At 35.4% G+C, this 19142-nt stretch overlaps 1 protein-coding gene across 2 annotated transcripts in view; it reads left to right on the plus strand.

Moving 5' to 3' along the window:
• Positions 1-19142, plus strand: part of LTN1 (listerin E3 ubiquitin protein ligase 1) — a 31255-nt gene that overhangs the window by 10663 nt on the left and 1450 nt on the right. For both annotated transcript variants that reach the window (XM_075433254.1, XM_075433265.1), the window contains exons 12-29: positions 724-916; positions 3355-3594; positions 4617-4770; positions 5047-5197; positions 5909-6110; positions 7050-7209; positions 7383-7487; positions 7749-7891; positions 9695-9830; positions 10752-10896; positions 12729-12942; positions 13222-13459; positions 14052-14126; positions 15031-15217; positions 15684-15855; positions 16990-17210; positions 17720-17914; positions 18585-18752. In XM_075433254.1, the coding sequence (XP_075289369.1) occupies positions 724-916; positions 3355-3594; positions 4617-4770; positions 5047-5197; positions 5909-6110; positions 7050-7209; positions 7383-7487; positions 7749-7891; positions 9695-9830; positions 10752-10896; positions 12729-12942; positions 13222-13459; positions 14052-14126; positions 15031-15217; positions 15684-15855; positions 16990-17210; positions 17720-17914; positions 18585-18752 (3099 nt within the window). The remainder of the gene's footprint in view (positions 1-723; positions 917-3354; positions 3595-4616; positions 4771-5046; positions 5198-5908; positions 6111-7049; positions 7210-7382; positions 7488-7748; positions 7892-9694; positions 9831-10751; positions 10897-12728; positions 12943-13221; positions 13460-14051; positions 14127-15030; positions 15218-15683; positions 15856-16989; positions 17211-17719; positions 17915-18584; positions 18753-19142) is intronic.

Consider the following 19142-nt stretch of genomic DNA (forward strand, 5'->3'; position numbering starts at 1 on the left):
TAGAGAGAATGGAGTTGGGTATTAGACCAATAATTTAAGTGATTCGTACCGTCATCCTTACATCGTGCTTACAAGGGAAAGATGGTATACCATTTTTTCACATGGGATATTGAGAGACTGACATCTAAGTGATTGTCTGGGATGAAATATGAAGCGTATTACAAATTTTTGGACAAGAACTCGTATCACTTGATTTACAATCCAGTGCATTGACCATAATATCTTTCCTCACTGATACTGTGTATTTTAGGAATCCTCACTTTTTATGATTTTGTTACTTATAATGGTTTATCACCAAAATAATGGGTTTTTTTTTGTTTGTGACCTTCCATTTCTTTTTATAGAAATTCAGATGCTGTAAATATTTTATGTTGTAAATAGATTTTATTTCAGCCAACCTGGTCATCCAAAAGTTATATTTCTACCTGCAGTATAAGCATTCCCTGGGCTCTATAGTTTGAGAAAGGCAAAAAGAAGAGCTTTCGAAAAAGTGACTTGTTTTGCTCTAAAATACAGGTCTGACCTAGCCATAAGTTGCTGTCTCTGACCAAAAACAAAGTTGAGGGGATTGTTGTAGACATAGATACTTAGGGACTTACTGTTTATGACAGATGATATGATTCCCACTCTGTATGTGCAGGTTTGACATATTGATCTTATGTTCAGTTAGTAATAAAAGTTAATACCCTCAAAAGATTATTAGAATTATTTCTTGTGATTCAGGCATGCTCAAGCACAACAAAACTTTCCTTAGTCTCTGACTGGCTGAAAGGAGATACACTTGGAGAAAGACTTGTAATGCTGGCAGATGATCTGTGTCACCTGGGTTTAAAACCTATAGCAGCCTCATCAGAATCATGCTCTTCAGAAAGGTGGACCCTCCTGAGCTTAGTGTTGTCACAACACATTAAGAATGGTAAGCATATTTATTTCTTGGAGTTTATGAAGTGTAAATACAACACTTAAGCTTTGTAGAAGGTTGAAAGGTATTTGAGACTTTCTTAATCTGTAACATCTAGACTTTTTTCTGTTGGTTTTTTTTTTTTGGTTTGGTTTGGTTTTTTCTTTTTTTTTTGCCTGAGCTAATTAATCATGTCCAATTTAATTAAGAAAACACTAACTTGCAGCAGTGACATAGCACTTTTTTTGGTCTGTGTTGTTAAACAGAAGTCAGTGTTTAAAGAGCAAGTTCAGATCTGTGAGTCTGGAAAACATGAGGAAAATTTAAGAAAGTTTGATTTATTAGCTGATGTGCTGCAAAAGAATATTAATTTTTAAACCATACCATCTGAAATTTACATTCGTAACTAGGATATCAAATATCAATGATTATGGACCCATGCATGCACTGGTAATGCCTTGTTACAGGACCTATGGATTGCTTTGAGCCATTTTCAGTTAGATTCATGTATTTTGACAACTGTGCATCTGAACTTTTGCTGTATGTGTAATCTGTTTTTTTATTGATAACATCCAGTTTAATTTTTTCCTTGCATTTTGTGGTAACTGTGATACAGACTTCTAGTGGATTTCAATTTTCTTGATGTTTTCCGTATGAACTTGTCATTTGTGTTTTGTTAAAGTCAGCATTTGCTTTGATCCCTGAGATAACGTACTTCAGTTTATCTGAATGCTGGGCAGATTCATCATGCTTTGAAGTTTCAAAGATGGACACAACAAGTTGACTGCAGTGAATGTTCATAGACAGTGTATCCTGAAGGTGTTGTAAGAATTTCTGTTACTGGAACTTTTGATGTAGAGGAGCATCAGGAAAATCTGTTCCCTCTCCTCTCTCCAGAGAGAGTTCAACAAACTTGCTTACTTGTGAGTCAGTGGTGTCCTAGAGCTGATTGTCCAGTGACTTCACTTTTTGGCTCTAGAGCTGGAGGTATTGCTGAGCTCAGGTATTCATTTTGTGCTGGGTGCTGTGTGACCTGTTTTTAATGCATGTTGGATGAAGTCTGAGAGACCTTCAGGAACTATGCTTCTTCTTGACTTAGGGATTTAGGCCAAAACAGGGTAAAAGGCTTTGAAAAAGATTTTGGAAAAGATTTTTGTTGAGATCTCTCATCTAAGTTTCTCAAGGTAAACTGTTGTGGAGTAAATGGAAGGGCCTTTCACGGATCAGTAAGTTGTTAGATGATAGGAATTAAAAAGGAAAAAGGATAGATACTGAAAGGGTGACAATTGTTTCTGATAAACCATTCAGAGTAATCAAATCTGAAACTTCAGGGAGCTGTAGTGTTATGTGGTGATATTGAATGATTAACTGATGTAATTACAAATTAATTTCAAAAGCAATAAATATCAAAAGTATACATGGGAAGAACAGAGTTGTAACTGTACCTATTCAATGGTAGGCTCTGAGCTGTAAAAACTCAGAGAAGAACTCTGCAGTCATTCTGCAGAGTGGCAAGTTGGTGCTCAGCAATAAAAAAGGAATACAGGTTATTAGGAGCTGCTGTGAAAAGAAGAGAGGACAAATGAAAATTATTGTGGCATTGGTGTGTCAATATCTTGAATACTGCCAGTAGTTTTGGTCACTGCAATATTCTTGTTCACCTATATGCTTTGGAAAAAAAGGTGCGATAGAATTGGTATGTGCTTGCAGAAAGATGGCAGGGATGTTAGGCAAATGCAGTGACCTCTGCTTGTACAGGCAATAAACCAGACTAGAATTTTTCAGCTTGCAGTGAAAGCGATTGAGATGAGGTTGTGCTAAAGAGCCATGAAATCATAATTTGTATGGAAAAAGCAAATAGCAATAAATTTTTCATTGTTTCATTAAACAGAAGAGCCTGAGGTTGCTTACAGATGTTTAGATAGCAGGCTGGAGGAAAGACTGCTGTATGACTTCTTCATACATCTCATAATTAAAGAATGGAACTCATTGCCACAGGTTGCTGTGGAGTTTGAGGATAAATGGGATTAGCCTACTTCAATCCAGTGAGAAGGGGACTAAGCGTATTCGAGGAAGCTTTGTCTGATTGGATTAATTATATGCAGTGATCCAGGTGTAATCTCTGACTCATGATTGATTACTAGAAGCTAGGAAGGCATAAAAAGGGAAGGGATCACTCTGCACTTGCTCTGTTTCACATACCTTTTGTTTAAACTGCTTCAGCTGGTTTAGAGAAAGGATACTTGGCAGTGTGAAAATTTGGCTAGGTGGTCTTAAATGACTGGAATAAGAAAGGGAGTTTAGGTACACATTAGACTGAAACTACTTTGCACTTTATTTTGCATTCAAAATTAGTAAATAAGAAACAAATCAGTATGTATTAATGGGATGCCTTTGAACGAACATATTTATCCAGTAATCAAAGTGTGCTGTCTTTTTCCTCTTCCTAATAGAATCTTTGATTGGTGAAACTTTTGTTGAAAGGATTATTGATAAACTTCAAGCAGCTCTGTCTAAAGCTAAGGATCTTTCTGAAGCTGGAAATACTGAACCATCAGTATCTTTCATCTGCGATGTAGCCTCAAGCTTTTTCAGCTCAGTTAAAGGCTGTTTATTGATGCCATCCTCGGAAGACTTGCTGTTTACCATCTTCCAGTTGTGTGCTCAGAGGCAGGATGCTACACACTTAACAGGTAGTTTGGAAAAAGAACTTCAACCAAACTTTTTTGTAGTTTGTGATTACATCTAAATTCTTTTTAATGAAACAGATTCAAGTATATAACAGAATGTAGAGTTCGCAGACACTGAGCACTTCCAGCTATAACTGACATGAAAAATCTGTGCTTTAAGTTACAATGCCAGTAGTTACTACTAAACATCAAGTCCTGTACGAAGATTTTAAACTTTTTTGATGTGTGTGCTTCAGCTATCTTTGAGGCTGTGATATTCCACACTTTCTGGAGTGTTACATAAACTATTTAAGGTCTATGAAGTACAAAGAATGAGTGGGTTGTTTTGTTCATCCTGCAGTGTGAGGTTCCTATGAAAAAATGTGTGCAATGACTTCATTAAAGATATATATATTTATTATGAAACTATTTATATGTCAGCGTGCTCTGACGATTTGTGACCCATTCCTCTCTCCACCATTATCTCTTCCTCAGAACAAGATTCTGATTTATATTCTTTAAATGCAGAATTTGACAGTGATCAACTGCTATATGCATTTACTGACATAGATGCAAAGGAGGAAATGTTACAGTGTTGTTGAAGTGAAGTAGAACAACACTAACCTGAAAACCAGTGCTGCTTTGCAAATGAGTATTGAGGTTGTGAATGTTCAGGATTTTAAAAATATTTGCAGTTTTGAAGACTGAGTGGACATACTGTAGTAGGCAACAGGAACATCACTCTTGCTCTCAAATAAAGTATTACCTGTGTGTCAGAGTTAATTTAAAATCGCAAGAAATCTACAGCCAGAAATCTGTATATTTGCCCTTGATAGTTATCGCATGTAACCACATAAAATAGAGGATTCTGCTGCTCTAGGACCTTTAGACGTGTGATTGTTGCTGTATGCTGTAGGTTGTAACTCGTAAACTAATAGTTTACCTGTTAGTTTACAGTTTACCTGTAAACTAACAGTTTACCTGTTTGTGATGGTTTTGCTTGTCTGTTTATTTTTTGGGGGGTTTGTTTCTTTTTCCTACAATAGATTTACTTGTATGTAAATTAAAACACACTTGGATGTCTGGTGTAAATTCACTTGTGCGTCAGCTTCGGAGTATGCAGAAGCAGAGTACCTTTTTGCAGAAATCTGCGCTGTGGGTCAAGAATCAAATTCAGTCTTCCTCTTTGGATGTTAAAAGGTAATTGTGATGTGCATGTCCATTCCATAATATGTTTTTCTCCAAAACAAACTAAGATCAGTGCTGTACTACTCTTTATTTAATTGCTATCTGTTTTACTGAGAATTTTTTTTGGCCTGTCAGAGGCGAGAACTGTGGCATAGAGCGTAACTTAAAACGCATTGCATGTATATAGCATTGATACAATGTAAATAGCATTGTATCAGCATAAAAGAAAGCGGCTTGCTTTTACTGGATAGTGCCAAAGTTGTTTGCAGTGTTTTCTCCTTTTCTCAGCCTTCAGGTTTTAATCTCTGCAGTTAGTGATTTGTTGTCTAAGCTTATGGAAGCTGATGGACAGTCTGGATATCTTGTGGGAGCTTATGTGGGCCATGTCACGCCAAACAAAACTGAGTGGGGGAAACTGCACGAGTCTCTATCCACTGAGGTATGAAAATAATAACGGACTTGCACGCGGTAGTTGATCTTACCTCAAGTTTTTGTCCTTTAGGGTGATAAGCATTCTTTGTTTTGACATGGCACTGCAGTTATGAATGCGCATATGTCTGTCTAGGGGTTCTTTTCAGCCTCTGTCCATGAAAGAGGACAAGATCTGTATGTTTATGGCCCCATCCAGTACTACCGGAGACAACAAAAATCTATGAAATTATCCTTTTCTGCATGGAACACCAGCAACTTACTTGACAATTCAGGAATTTTGTCTGACGGAATATACATCATGAAGATGTTCTTATCTTTAAGTTAATTCGCCTGTAAGATTCGTTTTTATGAAAGACACCAATATCTGCAGAGGGACATGAAATGCTGACTATCAACAAAGTGCTGACATACGTAGAGTGGGGAGGGACATGAGTTTCCGCCAGTCTTCAGTAACCCTAGTACTTTTTGTAAAATATATGGAGTTCTAGAGATACATATTTATTTCTGAGGCAGCAATGCAGTTTCAAGTTACTGCTGTGCGTGTAGGTTTTTTAATATAGTAGAGCGTGACATCCTCATCATTGTGCTTTTGGTGTTAATTTGTATCTTTCATGAGTTTTTAATAATTCTGAATTTTCAAGGAAACAGATCATAGCTCTTCTATGCACGATTAAAATGTCAATTATTTGTTCATACTCTTTTTATGCACATATTACAGTGGATGCACAAACCTCTTTTGGAAGGAAGGCTTAGTATGAATTGTGAACCTTTGGGATCATGTGTCAAGCTGTGTGGCACAACTAAACTCCCAGGCCATCTGTGTACTTCAGCCTTATTAAGTAAAATGGTGCTGCTTGTGTTGGAAAATGGTATAGTCCATGGAAATGATGATGCTGAAAGAAAGAAAATTGACAATATAAGTAAGTTGCAAGGGTAAAACTTAAAGGAATTTGATTTTATGCTAGTTGTAAATTAACCTGAATTAATAATTAGAAATGAATAGTTAAAATTTGACATGCAGGTATGAGAAGTCAATTTTTTACTTTGTGTTGGGTTTTTTCCTTCTCCTTTTAAAGTATAAGTATGCATAAGTATAGTGTTTATATTTCTAGGACCTTTTGTGATTATGTACATGCTATCTAAACAGAACTTTGAATTTGCCGAAGTTTGAATTTATGATGAACTTCCAAGTTGCTCATTGCCAAAACACATGATGTGTTGATGTGAGTGGGCAACAGGAACTGTGTCCATGCCATCAAATAAACGCCCTGAGCATTTAGCCGTAATGTAAAGATATTTTGAGGCAGCAATTTTTCTTAATTCCACTAGGTGGAATCTTGTTTCTTTTTATTTATAGAATGCTCAAATTAGAGCCACCATTATCAAATTAACAATTCTATCTCACAAAAGCCTCACCGTGATGAGCAGTGTAATTGTTTATTGTGGGTCTTGGTAAGCTAATGAAGAAACCACATGCTAACTATTAACATCAAATTTGTTTGAGTTTTTTTCTGGACTTAGATCTTGATTGCCTTGTCTGCAAGAAATATATGTATTAAAAAAAAAAAACCACGAGAGAGTGTAGAGAAGTTAGAGTACTTGTGATGCTTGTTTTGCTTTAAAATTTCCTGGACATCTAGAATAGATTATTGTAGCCTTTTCTTCTCTTGTATTTTATGAAGCAATGGCAAATATCCAGTTCGTGCTCTGAAGCACCTGAGATTGTATGTAAATGTCATCTTTTTAATGCATTAAAAACATACTTAAAAAAACCCAACAAAACCTTGACCTGAAATTTTTTGCTTATGCACTGATTATATTCAGCAGTTGTTTGTAAACAACAACCTTTGTTTAATTAGTTGCTGAGCTGTTGTACTCGTTACAATGGATTGAAGAATTGGTGAATCCTTCTCATCTGCTTCTGGAATATCTTCATATGTTAGAAGAAATGCACGTCACTTATGAGAAGTTCAGTACACTTAGTAATACAACTAGCCTTCAGCATACAATACTCGATAGGTATGTAAGAACAAGTAAAACAACCCTTAACTCTGTCTTCATATTTTGCATTGTATAGAGTATTAAGTGCCACCACCTTGCCTTATGTGTATTGATTCAAACTTCATCCAGATGCTTTTGCTGTGAACTGTGCATCTGTGTATATTAACCAGAGTCTGTCTTCTTCTTTGAAGATCAGAGGAACATGGAAGACTCTGGTCCTTAACCATGGCTAAAGTGGTTCGTGTGGAAAAGACCGTGTCCTGTGAGATGAAGAAACTTTTTAAGACAACAGAAGGGTATCTTAATTCTACTGCCTATAATCTTCTAGTTTATGTTGCAAATGTTGATAACGTTAAATGATACTGATTCTGATGAATGACATCTGAAGACTGAAAATTTGGTGGTAGACGTATGTGATAGGTAAAAGTGAAACTCAGTTTAGTGTGTGGGATTAGTTATGTCATAGAATATTAGATCATTATGAACAAATTGACATTTTGTTTGCTAGATAAAATTTTGCATTTGTTTCTTTCTTGACATTTTGCTTGTATGAATAGGTTTCTGCCGTTAACAGAGGGCAGATTGCATACACTTCAGTGTCTATCACCATTTTTAATTGAGGAAGAAAAGAAAGAACTTGTGTTCCACTGTGTGGCCAAACTTATGACATGCACACAGACAGAGCTTTCCAGCACTGATGGTGAGTATGTTCTTACCTCGGTCCACTTTGTTAGCATTTGAGAACATTGTTTTGCTATAAAGTTTGCTTTTAGATAGAACATGTTAACTATAATATTACCTTTTTTCCTCGAAAGAAATGTCTTTTCAGTTTGTGTATTTCTTGTAGAATGTTCGGCGTAGTAGTTTTCTGCCTTGTTAGGGAAGTACAAGCTGTACTGCCTCGTCCAAAACTAGAACTAAAGGATTTAGGCTGATATTGTTAAAAGAATTTTGATACTGCTCTAGTTCTTGTTTGGTCTATCTGATTTGAGCACACCTGTAAATATCAAAGTTTTGAATTAATCTTTTAGGCTTTACACAGCATGCAGAGAATTACTATTGCCAACTGGTAGTGTCATGATTGTCTTTAGATGCTTTAGCAAGAACTCTGTCATGGTTCATGTATAATTTTTGAAGTAGTTCTTCCAGTGCATGGGATATAGCATGCTGAGTCAGAACTACTGTACATACATTTTTCAGCAGCTTTTGAAAAATTACTTAGAGGTGATTGAGATGTGTTGTTATATTGCTTTGAATGTCCTTTAGAAGACCATTTTGTTTTCACAAGCTTGTTCCTTTTCAGGAAAACTCTTTGGAAATACACACAGTCCTTCTACATGTTTGAATTAGGTGTCATTTAGAAGAAATAACTTTCTCTAAGTACTGCTTTCATGCTTTCTTGCACATACCCTTATTGATCAGTTTATATAAAAACCTGAAACTTGATTTTGTACTTTTTAGCAAGGCTGTGCTTACTTAAATTGAAAAAACTATCCTTGGTGATTTTAAACTGTGGACTTCTGCCCCTTGGCAGTGTCCGGGTTTTCAGATGAGTTCTTCAAATGGATGTCCTCAAAGTGTGAAAATTTTCATTGTTGATGTCGTGCAGCAATGGAGGGGAATTGTGAATCTTTCTACTATGGTAGTTTCGCTAACTGTTACTCTTTAGACTTAATTAAGCCTTCCTGGCTTTCTGAGTGAACCGGTGAACCAACTGAATGTGTCTGTGAAACTTAAAACAGAAGATGGGAAAAATAATCCTCACTTCTCTCCTGCTGTGGAGTGCTTTTGTTTGTAATGCTGGTCTGCATTTTCCTTTCTGCTGCTTCTCATTTTCCTAGGGATTCCTGAACAGAAAATATATACCCAAATTTTCCCATTAAGTGTGACACGGGTTGTGGACTTATCGTTCAAGTTTTAATTTTTTTGTTCTTTTTGCTGTGTATAGAAGGTGCTTCAATTAACTCAGTTCTTTGTCATTATGCTTCTAAGAAATGTTCTTGTTCTCCAAGAAATCTAGATACATGCAGTTTTCCTTAAAAATGCAACAGTAGTCCTTCACTCTGAAAGTAAAAATTAACGCTCTTATAATAATACTGGAATTGATAACTTGTAGTTACATTTACTTCGTTATCTGTCCAAATTATTGCTTAGTCTACTATGTTTTTAGTAGCACAAATGGATTTAAATCTTAGCAGGTATTTTTCCTTTTTGTTAATTGTATAAACCAACAATCTTACAGGAGTTTTTGGTTGGTTTGAGGGATTTTTCGGGGTTGGTTTTTTTGCCTTTTTAAAGTTTGGGTTGGCTATAGTATTTTTGATTTAACAATGGCATCTCTGGATGCCATTTCAAAGAAGAAAACTTAGATATTATCCAAACTGTCTTATGATATTAATTTTAAGTTCAAATAAAACAATCAAGTCAGTTGACGCACATTCTAATGTTTGTTTTGTCTTGATAATTAAGCTGTACTAAGTATGATATTTTTATTACATTATAGGAGCATTTGGGTGTCTTTCCATTTTGAACTCCTGCTTGAATGATAGAAGTATTGATTGTGATCACCTACTACCTGGAATACTAAAAATCATAATATCCTGGAAAAATGATAATGAGGACAGCTTTCTCTTTAGCTGGTGGGTGTAACTTTGAGATAATTTGACTTTTGCTGAATTTCTAAAATAAGAGTTTAAAAATACAGAATGGTTATTAACTCAAACAAAATCAACAGAATCAATTTGTAAGTTACAACTGCCATCCACTACTACAATACTACATTTTTAAGCCTTTGTAGGACTGCATGCCTCAGTTTAACATACCTATCTTTAAGTATCTAATAACTCATACTGGAGAAAATTACCCAAGTGGTTGAAGGCTAGGAAACTAGGAGCTTTTTAAATTCACCTAGATGTCAACTGTTTCCAAAAACATTCAGAACTGAGCAACTTTTGTAGGTATTGCTTGATATTTAGTTCCAAATTCTGATTGCTTATTTAGGTATCGGAAAGAAAATTTTAATACCAAACTTAGGTGTGTGTTTTTTAAAATTCTGGACCTGAAAATGTAACTTGGAAAACTCCCAGCAAGGAATGAAATATACAGAGGTTGATTTGTCTTGAGTGTGATGAGAAATATCCAGGCAATAAAGTCTCAAAATAACATACACTATTTGGACACTTGAGGGCTTATATTTCATTTTTAAAATTAGTAACTTAAATGATTACTTTTATTACATTAATTTAGTCAAAATTGCTAAATTTCATAGTTTATGTAAGTATATTACTTGATTGAATATGTAAATTGTACAATTTTAGGAATCTGTATAATGTGCAAATGAGCAAGTAGCTCTGATAAATTGTTTTGTACCTGTTGACTGACTTATTTAGACTAGGTAGCTAATGTAGTATTCTAACTTTGAAAGACAGAGTATCAAAACCACACAAGGCAGAGCCTGGTGCAAGACTAATTTGTCCTAAGAGGAGGAGCGAAGGCAAGAATATAAATACTCGTGTCTACAACATGAAGATATATAAGCTTTAGTTGTATTTTTATTGCAGCAATCTGAGAGAAACAAGTGCTCAGTTGCTTGGTTTCAACATAGAGATGATCCGTTACCTTCCCTTGCTGCTGAAGTACTCCACGGCTCCTTTGACCGCTAATGAATGGGACTTTGTTATGTGCTCCATGCTGGCTTGGCTCGAGGTAATATGAAAGAGACTGTTACTGACCATTACATTGCAGCTTTCAACAGGATCCTCCTGATGCCTGCTGAAGCTACTGGACTGATGCAGGGGAGGGGGGCTGAAAACATAGGCTATGAGATAGGCCAGTAAGATTATAGAAATTTAGTTATCTGATCAACGTTTCATCCTAAATCGTTGAAAGCTGTATGTTAAAATTTGACCTATATATTTACGAAGTGGAAAGCTGGGTATCGGGATGATACAGTAAAACATTGCAGAAGCTATGCCACAGAGCAATTAAATTTGGACAGAGAGGCATGAGGATTGCCAAGAAGAATGGAAATCAGAGTGCTCGTAATGGTTCTTGCTTAGAGTTTAGAAAACAACGGTCTTAACAGTTTTAACTTTATTTTGTCTAATGTGTGTTAACTTTCTGGTACTTTAGAGTAATGATCAGTATTAATAGCTGGGCACTCAGCATTTCAAGGATTTGAAAAGCATCTCAATCAAAATGTGGAACTAAGAAAATAAACTTTACCTCCCGTATGAGTGCTAATGTTCCATCTCCAGTTTTGATGTACTTAATCTTTTTAGATTATTCTCTGAATATGGCAGGTATATAGTTACCTCAGCTTAGCAAATACTTGACATAATGTTAAAAAGAATTGCACAAAATTATTTTTTCATTGAACTTTGGCAAAGGTCGTGTGTAGCTTAAAAACACAAGCAATACTGTGTCTTTTGTTTCTTTTTGTATATGGAGATGACATTACCTCCCCCTTAAAGTAATATGATGTTTAGTAGTGACATTGGTAACTGGAGAATAATTTTGAAATATGTCTGCTGTAGCTCTCTGTGCTGAAAAATAATGTCCCTTTAAGACCGAAGTCTAACATGAGATATAAAAATTAACTGAATGAAAAGCAGTATCTGCATTTCAATATCTAAATGATCACATGAAACATAAAAATTACATTCTAATGCTGTTAGAAAACAGGTCAGAGTGAACAGCGGACAACTACTTTATTAATCAAATAAAGATACAGAATCTCTCACCATCTAGCACTTTTTATTATTATTGTTATAGTTTTAGCACCCTCTATCACTACACATTTATAAGGTCAGGCTGGAAACTTCCATGTGTCCTTTCTTGGTCTCAGGATTAATCTTCTTACCTGTGCTGTATGCCCCTCAAAACTGTATTTTTTTAATAAAAAAAACCAAAAACAAAAACCAGAAACAAACAGCAAACTTGGTTGCATAGACTAAGTGTTTGGGAATATTTTTAATATTTAATGGTATTACTTTTTGGGGGGAAGCTGGTAAGAATAAAAATAAAAAGGAGCTGTGTTGGGGAGGAGGATGTATTTTCCTGATCGCCACTTCAGTAATTTCCAGTTTACAATAGTGTATTGCCAATTTTCTTCTGCAATTTGGAAATACCAGCATGATACTGGCATGGCTTTTATGTTTGGGAGAGAAAGGTGAAAGCACTTTAGACATCAATTTTGGCTGGCTTGGCTGCACAAGAGCTCCAAATAAGCTACAGCTGCGTACATTTCTATTTGAATCCACTTGGTGGCAGTTTCTTTCTGTCATTATAAAGAAGGTCATATTAGGAAAGCAGTCCAGGATTCTAAATATTGATGAGACTTGGAAATAATTTTCAGCAAGTCTTACTGAAATACAGATTATATTTTTAAACTTTTTTTTCTTTTTCCCCCAGTTTGTTTTAAAATGGTCTTTGCAATTGAGTCGTCTTTGAAATTACACTTTCTGGAATATGAAACAGATATTTTAAAGCAAATTTATAGTTAAGAAATCTTCCTTTTTTTTTTTTTCCCCTCCTAGACAACAAGTGAAAACCGTTCGCTTTATCATGTCCCGCTTGTGCAGATTTTTGCTTGTGTCAGTTGTGATTTGGCATCTGCCCTTAGTGCTTACTTTGAAGCTGCAGCTTCTGAAACTGCTGAAAACCTTCCTGTGAACTTGATCAGTGAATGGAAAGAATTCTTTTCTGAAGGAATTCACAATTTGCTGTTACCTTTGTTGGTGAAAGTTACAGGCAAGTATATGGCAAGGAGGGTAACGTCAGGCTATTCTGAAGTAGAACTTGACAGGCCATATTTTTTAATTTATAGGAATATTATGTCAACATAGGTTATAAAAAAACTCACTTTTTAAAGACTTATATGCTAGTTATTAAAGTAATTGCACTCAATGTTGTGATTTTTGAGATTAGATGGATTCTGATAAGCAGAGTCTGAGTTGTTTCTAATAATGCTTGTTTATGATACCATCCATACATTCTGTATCACAGCTTGTCTTTCTCTGTTTTGAATAGGAGAAACCAAAAATGCATCTGAAGGCTCCTTTCAGAACTCTATATTGACTTCTTTGGGTGAAGCTCTAACGTACATCTCAAAGGAGCAGTTGTTAAACCATAAATTGCCAGCAAAGTTTGTTGCAGGCCAGAAAACAAATCTTCCAGATAAACTCCAGACTCTACTAAATACATTATCTCCATTGCTGCTTTTCCGGGCTAGACCTGTACAGATTTCTGTCTACCATATGTTGTATAAGTAAGAATCAACATATTTCTTACTTTCCTCACCTTTTCCCCTGGCTTTTTTTATTTTATTTTTTTTTAATTGTGCTGTAGGACATGCACTTATAGGTGTGCTTAGCGAAGTCGTGTTGCATTATGGGAGAAAATCCTTAAGCGGGCAATTTGTGTTCTGTATTGGAGAACATTACATAAAGCTACAAATGCTAAATTTAATTGTGAAAGTAGACTAAATATATACTGAGAAATTTTACTGCCATACCTGTAGATACAATTTTATTTTCTGTACCTTAGTTACGTAGATATCAGTATCATAACTATAAAAGTATTTGTTTTTAGCCCCTGTTTTAACACTCGGAGAATCCTAAAATGTAAACTGAAATATTCTAAGTTTCATCTGTGTCTGGCAGTATCATCTTCATTGGCTGTTATTGAGGAACCAACTTTGCAATGGTGACATGTCTCTTAAAGATTCTGTGTTGTTGCTAAGGAATAATTGCCATTATTTTATTGCTTATCATTAATGTTGACACTGATAAGTGAAGAACTATGCATCACATATTAAAATAGTAAAAATTAAATGTGATTTCCTTTCCATATTTCTGTAGATTAATGCCTGAATTGCCTAAATTTGATGATGAAGATCTCAAAACCTATGGTGACGAAGAGGAGGAATTGGCATTGTGTGTATTTTTTCCTCATGTTTTTTTATGACTGTTTTCTGTATTTTTAAATTGTGTTACAAGAGTTGAGATTTACAGCAGAGTAGTTGTCTGTCAGGAGATGTTAAATGAAAAAAAATGACGTGGTTATGACAGTAGAGTTATAAATATTGAAAATATTCAAAATAATTGGTTAAGTCTGCCTTGTGCTAAAACTGGAAGCAATATTTGAAATTGTTTTCTAGGTACAGTTACTAGAGTAAGTGCAACATAGAGGCTCTATAGGGTAAAATCTTGACAGATTTTTACTGGACATTCAGAATGTGTCCAGCTGCACAGGTAAATTCAGTTTCTTGAGCCTCCAGAATTGACCTGGGTGTTTTGTATGGCTTGAATCTTCAACAGTTTGAAGAGGGAATATGGTAACTGATTTAAAAAAAAAAAAAAATACTGCAGCCCAGTGGTTGATAACTTTTTTTACTGTAGAGCTGCAAAAGGCTTTTTAATCCAATGCCGAAGCCCAAACCCAGCCCCTTCAGTGATCAATCAGGAGATCCACTGTTCAGTTGCTCCTTTGTTGGTGTGACTTTGTTGGCGAGGAAAGCAAGCAAACCAGCTGTCCACGATGTAGGTTAAATCAGCTCAGCCACAGACCACTTTCAGATTAAGCAATCAGCATTCAGTTTATTTTCATCTTGCAAGAGGTAAAACCACCAACACTCCATTTCAGGAAAAAAAAATCAAAATCTTAAAATTTAGCACTAATGTGTGAATCTGAAAGTAAATTTTCTTGTGATAAAAGGCCCCTTTTGTGTTCTACATACCTGGCTTTACTAACAGGTTTCTAGGAAAGCTGTGAATATAAATTCAGTGAATGCTCTGCCCAAGATTTGAGTTTACTATGCTAGATAACATTTTTCCATAGATCACCTCCAGCTGCTCTTATGTCTGTCCTGGCCACTCAAGAACCTTTGCTAGAAAATGTCCTGGAATGCATTCCAGTTGGAGAATTTGCAGTTATTCAGCCCCTGAGCGATGAGTTCTGCCTTGTTTTAGGCTATCTTCTCACTTGGAAGTTAACATTAGCTTTCTTCAAAGCAGCTTCTTCTCAGGTATATGTTCAAAGTCTTTTCCTTTTAGCTGAATTTCTTAACGTGTTTATTTTGTTTGAATCTTGAAGTTTAATCCAGTCTTTTTTGTTCTTTTCATTGTGTATCTTCCTACCTCTTGTTTTTGTGGAATTAGTGGAATTCTGAAAGCATCAATAGACTTAGATTTCTGCACTGCAATAGTTAAGGATGGTATATGAGAGTAATAAAGAAAAAGATTCGTTGATAGGTGATTCTTTCTGGCATTTTCAAACAGACTTCCTACATTTCATGATCTTATAATCATTCAAAATGGGGCAGAGAACTAAATCACTCTTCTGAACACTTGTTCTGAATTACAGTCTTGCTTTTCCTCCCTACAGAAACATAATTTTATTATTTACAGAGTAAGCTATATTTGTGAAGTCTCATCTGTATTTTGTGGTTTGTTTTTTTTTGTTTGTTTGTTTTTATTTTTTAACACTATCAGCTGCGAGTTCTCTACTCACAGTACCTTAGAAGAACTAAAAGCTTGAATAAACTGCTTTATCACTTGTTCAGGCTTATGCCTGAAAACCCTGTCTTTTCTGGGCCAACTTCAGAAGTTCCAAATAAGGACACAAAAACCTTCTTTACCGAAGAGCTTCATTTAGATGTTAAAGGTTAGTAAAAATTGTATTTGTGCATTTGAGAAAGTTTTGTTATTGCTGAAGTTTAAATATGATTTTCTGCTTAAAAATACATATTTAGAAAATCTTACCTGTAAAACGGATATACACACAGACCAATACATACATATGTTTAAAAATCTTTGCCTAACACTCCCCATTTGAAGCTTACCCGAAGTTGAAATGTTTATCAGAAAAAAAAAAAAACAACCCACCAGGAAATGCTTAGATTATTCACTTAGGGCAGAAATAATACATTGCTACTATCTGAATCCTAAATGTATGCAAAGATTCTAAAATACTGAAAATGTGGGATCTATTCTGGGACTTCCTGTTTCTTCTAGGTATTTTTTTAATGCCACTGGAATTTCTGATTTTTTCTTCTTAAAACATACATAAAATCAACTAAAAATATATTTTAATATCTATTTTTTTAATGTTTGAGATGTTAAATTGTGTGTTGTTTTCATCATGCTGTTCAGAAGACCCAGAGTTAATCAGTCGTGATGAGAGACGATAGGCTGCTTTTTTTTTTTTGCTGAGAAGCATGAAAAAGAGAATTAGTTTTGAAAGTTACTTCATTGAGATTGTTATGTACCTGTATATATGTAAGCAAAGATACTGAGCTTTCATTTGTTAATTTTTTGCTTGAACATCACTACATGTTGCAGAACAATTCATCTGGATGACTGTAAGGAAGAATTACTAACATGACATCCCAAGATGAAGATGTCCCATCTCTTTATGCACTTTGCAGAACACTGCAAACCTCAGACTGCAAACCTGTGCTCCAAACATCACATTGTTTGTTCACTGCAAAGTGAGCATTTTGTCATTTTTAGAATGTAAAATTAGTCTTGATTTCTGGTAGTCCACTTAGAGTTCATCTCTAAATCAGAAGATTAATTTCCAGTTGTAAAGTGTTAGCCTAAGAAACAAGGAAGCCAGACTGATGGAGAAAGGCAGGGTCAAACAAGCACTTACAGCAGCAAATACAGAAGGAGAATGTACATGAAATTCCTGTTTCCGCATTTATGTTGGTATGAAAATTTTTGTATGTGGTTTGGAGGAACCAACATTTGTGACTAATGTGGTGGAATATTTCATCGTCCTTTCTTTCCCTCCCAGGGACCGGAGTCCTGTCATCCCAGATTCCGCATTTGGCCTGCTCTGTGTACCATATAACGCTGAAAGACTTGCCAGCCATGGTCAGGCTCTGGTGGAATAGCTGTGAGAAACGTGTCTTCAATGTTGTGGATAAATTTACAAGCAAATACGTCAGCAGCGTGCTTTCTTCACAGGAAATATCTGCTGTTCAGACTAGCACACAGTTATTTAATGGCATGACGGTTAGTAAGACTTTTTGTCCTTTATGGATATTACTTTAGTTTTTTGCAAACTTTTTAAGAAATGTCACCTCTCAGGACTGTATTACAGTGTTTTGTATGATTGTGGTTTCATTATTCTAAATGACTGCTGAAAACCTAATTTAGCTTGGTATCGATATAGTAAGTTGATGTTTATTAATATTCTGTTTGGAAAAAAATAGAAAAGAGTGGGTTTTATGATGTTGGAGAAGTTGAGGAGGTAAGTGGAAGGTAGTGCTATCAATGTACTTCTTTTTGGTTTATTAAAAAATGTAATCAATCAGTAGATTGAAAAATGGTTGGTAATTTCTTTTTGGATTGCCAAGATACAACTGAATTTTTATTTTCTTTGAGAAGAGTGTTTTCCTGGTCTAAGAAAATTATTTGATGTGTGTTGTAAAGTATTTATGTTTTAGATACAGATATATATAAAGACTAGAGATGGTGCATATCTCTGTGGAGTTTTTTTAATATGTGCATTTTCTTCATAGGTAAAAGCTCGGTCTGCTGCACGGGAAGTCATTGCTACCTATTCAGTTGATGATATATTTATTGAACTAATAATACAGCTTCCATCAAATTACCCGCTGGGATCCATAACGGTTGAGAGTGGAAAGAGGGTTGGCGTGGCTGTACAGCAATGGCGCAACTGGATGCTACAGTTAAGCACGTATCTTACACATCAGGTGAGTTTAGAGAACGCCCATAGTTTTGAAAACTTCAGAGTCCTGATACTAGAAAAATATTCCTAGTAATGTAATATTGTTTACACCTGTGTAATGGATCTGATCAGTAGATTTCGAAGGACTTCATAGAATTGGTCACTCTTACCACCCGCTTTTCTCCACATGCTGAAACGTAGAGGTAAAATTATCTGTCTAGTAAGTCCGGTTAAATCCATAGCTAAAGTCGAGAATGTAGATCTCCTAAGATATGGGCCAGTGTTTGACCCATGTGGCTGTGTCATCTCAACTATAATTTGAAGAAAAGGAAAAAAGAAAAAAAAAATAAAACCCCCAAAAAACCAAACCCACAAACAACCCAGAACATGAAATTCTCTAAAGGATTGGTGGTTGCTGAAGTTGCATCATCTGTGGTTAGAACAAAACAAAACAGTGACTGAAAATTTTTAAAGCCCCTTTTAAGTGCTCCTAAGTGCGTTTTTTTCATTGTGATGCTTGCATTTCTGAAGATGAAACTATCATCTATTATTTCATGTGTTGGCTCGCTGCATGTATCACATACAATTTCAGATTCTAAAGGCTTCAGGCTTTGTTTCCTTCATGTCCTTATGAATAACAGTAAGAATATTCTGAAGGAGTTCTAGAGTTTTAACAGCTCTTTTCCCTCTGTTAGAATGGAAGTATTATGGAAGGCTTATCTTTGTGGAAAAATAATGTGGATAAACGTTTTGAGGGCGTTGAAGATTGCATGATCTGTTTTTCGGTCATTCATGGTTCCAACTACTCTATTCCCAAAAAAGCTTGCAGAACATGCAAAAAAAAGTTTCATTCAGCTTGCTTGGTAAGTACCTAGGCTACATGTTTTTAAATAGGCAAAATATCAATTTATAGTTTGAACCAGGAAGTTCTGTTGTAATATGCTCCATTATGTCATTGGAGTAACTGGGATTAACTGAACTCATAAATTATTTGTATGGATTTTATACTAGGCTGTGAAGGCATGTAGTGAGAGAGGGGTTGCTACACTTCACAGATAACAACTATCCATTTTGTGTTCACTAAGACATAAGCCATTACATCTGTATAGGGTGTAGCAAGAGCATCTTGTTGTTATCAGCTCAGGTACGGGAATAGAAAAGGTTAAATTTAAATTTATGCCGCATGCTCTTTAGTAAACCATGCTGATCTGCACAATTAGCATTTAACTATATCCAAGTCATCACAGGCATTG

This window comes from Opisthocomus hoazin, chromosome 1 (genome assembly GCF_030867145.1).
Source record: "Opisthocomus hoazin isolate bOpiHoa1 chromosome 1, bOpiHoa1.hap1, whole genome shotgun sequence".
In the NCBI taxonomy this organism is placed as follows: Eukaryota; Metazoa; Chordata; class Aves; order Opisthocomiformes; family Opisthocomidae; genus Opisthocomus; species Opisthocomus hoazin.